This window comes from Meleagris gallopavo, chromosome 18 (genome assembly GCF_000146605.3).
Source record: "Meleagris gallopavo isolate NT-WF06-2002-E0010 breed Aviagen turkey brand Nicholas breeding stock chromosome 18, Turkey_5.1, whole genome shotgun sequence".
NCBI classification, from domain to species: Eukaryota; Metazoa; Chordata; class Aves; order Galliformes; family Phasianidae; genus Meleagris; species Meleagris gallopavo.
In genome coordinates, this window is record NC_015028.2 from 303,117 (window position 1) to 304,652 (window position 1,536).

The following is a 1,536-nucleotide window of genomic DNA, read 5'->3' on the forward strand; positions in this document are numbered from 1 at the left end:
GGGGGGGTCCCAGGGGAGGGGCAGTGGTGTATGGTGGTGGAGAAAAGGGGTTGTTGGGGTCTCAGGGGAGGGGGATTTGGAGTGGGATTTGTAGGGCTGTGGGGATTTTGGGAGGTTCTGGGGAGGGCAAGGGGGGGTTCCTGTAGGGGTCGAGGGGGGATTTGGGGGTTTTGGGGGAATTCTGGAGGCGTGGGGTGGGTTTTGGGGGTTTTGGAGGGGGGCTCTAGGGGGGTTCTGGGGGGTGGTTGAGGGTATTTGGTGGGGGGCTGGGGGTGGTTGTTGGGATCACATTGGCCCCATTTGGTGCCATTTTGGATCAACTGGGTGCCATTTTGGGTCACATCGACCCCATTTTGGTCCATTTCTCCCCCAGCCCCAGTACTGCAATGCATTGGACGCAGCTGAGCGCCGTGAGCTGAAGCTCTTTGCCCAGCAGCGCCAACGGGAGAACCTGGGCCGAGGCAGCGCCCGCCCCATCCCGGTCACCTCCACCTCCATCTGCCAGCAGGTGCCTGGATCCCACCATTTTGGTCGCCCCGACCGCCATTTTGCTGCCACCAATGCCAATTTGGTGACCACAACCACCGTTTTGATGCCCCCAACGCCATTTTGGTTGCCCCAATTTGCCCCAACCGCCATCTTGACCCCCTGCCCTGTCCCTGCAGTGTGGCCGGCGGCTGAGCGGAGGGGACATGGCGGTGTTCGCGGCGCGGGCCGGCCACGGGGCGTGCTGGCACCCACAGTGCTTCAGCTGTGCCACGTGTGGGGAGCTGCTGGTGGACCTCATCTACTTCTACCAGGACGGGCGCATCTACTGCGGGCGGCACCACGCCGAAACGCGCCGGCCCCGCTGCCAGGCCTGCGACGAGGTACCCAAATCCTGCACCTTTCCCTTGGAAAGTACCAAAATTCTGCCTTTTACCCTTTAAAATGCCAGATTTTGCTCATTCCCTTCTGAAAATGGCGATGCGTTGCTCTTTTCCCTTTGAAAATACCAATGTTCTGTGCTTCTTTCCTTTGAAATCATTAAAATTGCATTCTTTCCCCTTTAAAAATGCTAAAGTTCCACTGCTTTCCCTTTGAAAATACCAACATTCAGCTCTTTTTCTTCTGGAAATACTGAAGTTGAACAATTTTCCCTTTGAAAATGGAGAGGTTCTGCTCTTTTTTCCTTTAGAAAATGCAAAGCACTGCTCTTCTCCCTTTGAAAATGCCAATATTGTGTTCTTTTTGCTTTTAAAATGGCTAAGTTCTGATCTTTTTCCGTTGAAAATACTGGAATTACACTTTTTCCTTTGAAAATATTAAAGTTCTGCTCTTTTCCTTTTGAAAATGCCAAAGTTTAACCCTTTCTTCCCCTCAAAATATCTGAAAATTGCCCTTTTTTTAACCCAAAACTCTTGGGAATTGCCATTTTTTTCCCCACAAACTTTTGAAAACTGCATTTTTACTCCGTAGAACTTCTGAGAATTGTCCTTTTCTTTGACAAAATGTTTGAAAATTGCCCTTTTCTTTCCTAAAACATCTGAAAATTGC

At 51.1% G+C, this 1,536-nt stretch overlaps 1 protein-coding gene across 1 annotated transcript in view; it reads left to right on the forward strand.

Annotated features, from left to right (window-relative positions):
• The window catches only part of LOC109370400 (prickle planar cell polarity protein 3-A-like), a 3,604-nt gene extending 2,331 nt beyond the window's left edge, over positions 1-1,273 (forward strand). The window contains exons 2-3 of the mRNA XM_031556047.1: positions 228-508; positions 666-1,273. Of these exons, the coding sequence (XP_031411907.1) occupies positions 228-508; positions 666-929 (545 nt within the window). The 3' untranslated portion in view covers positions 930-1,273. The remainder of the gene's footprint in view (positions 1-227; positions 509-665) is intronic.
• The last annotated feature ends 263 nt before the right edge of the window (positions 1,274-1,536 follow it).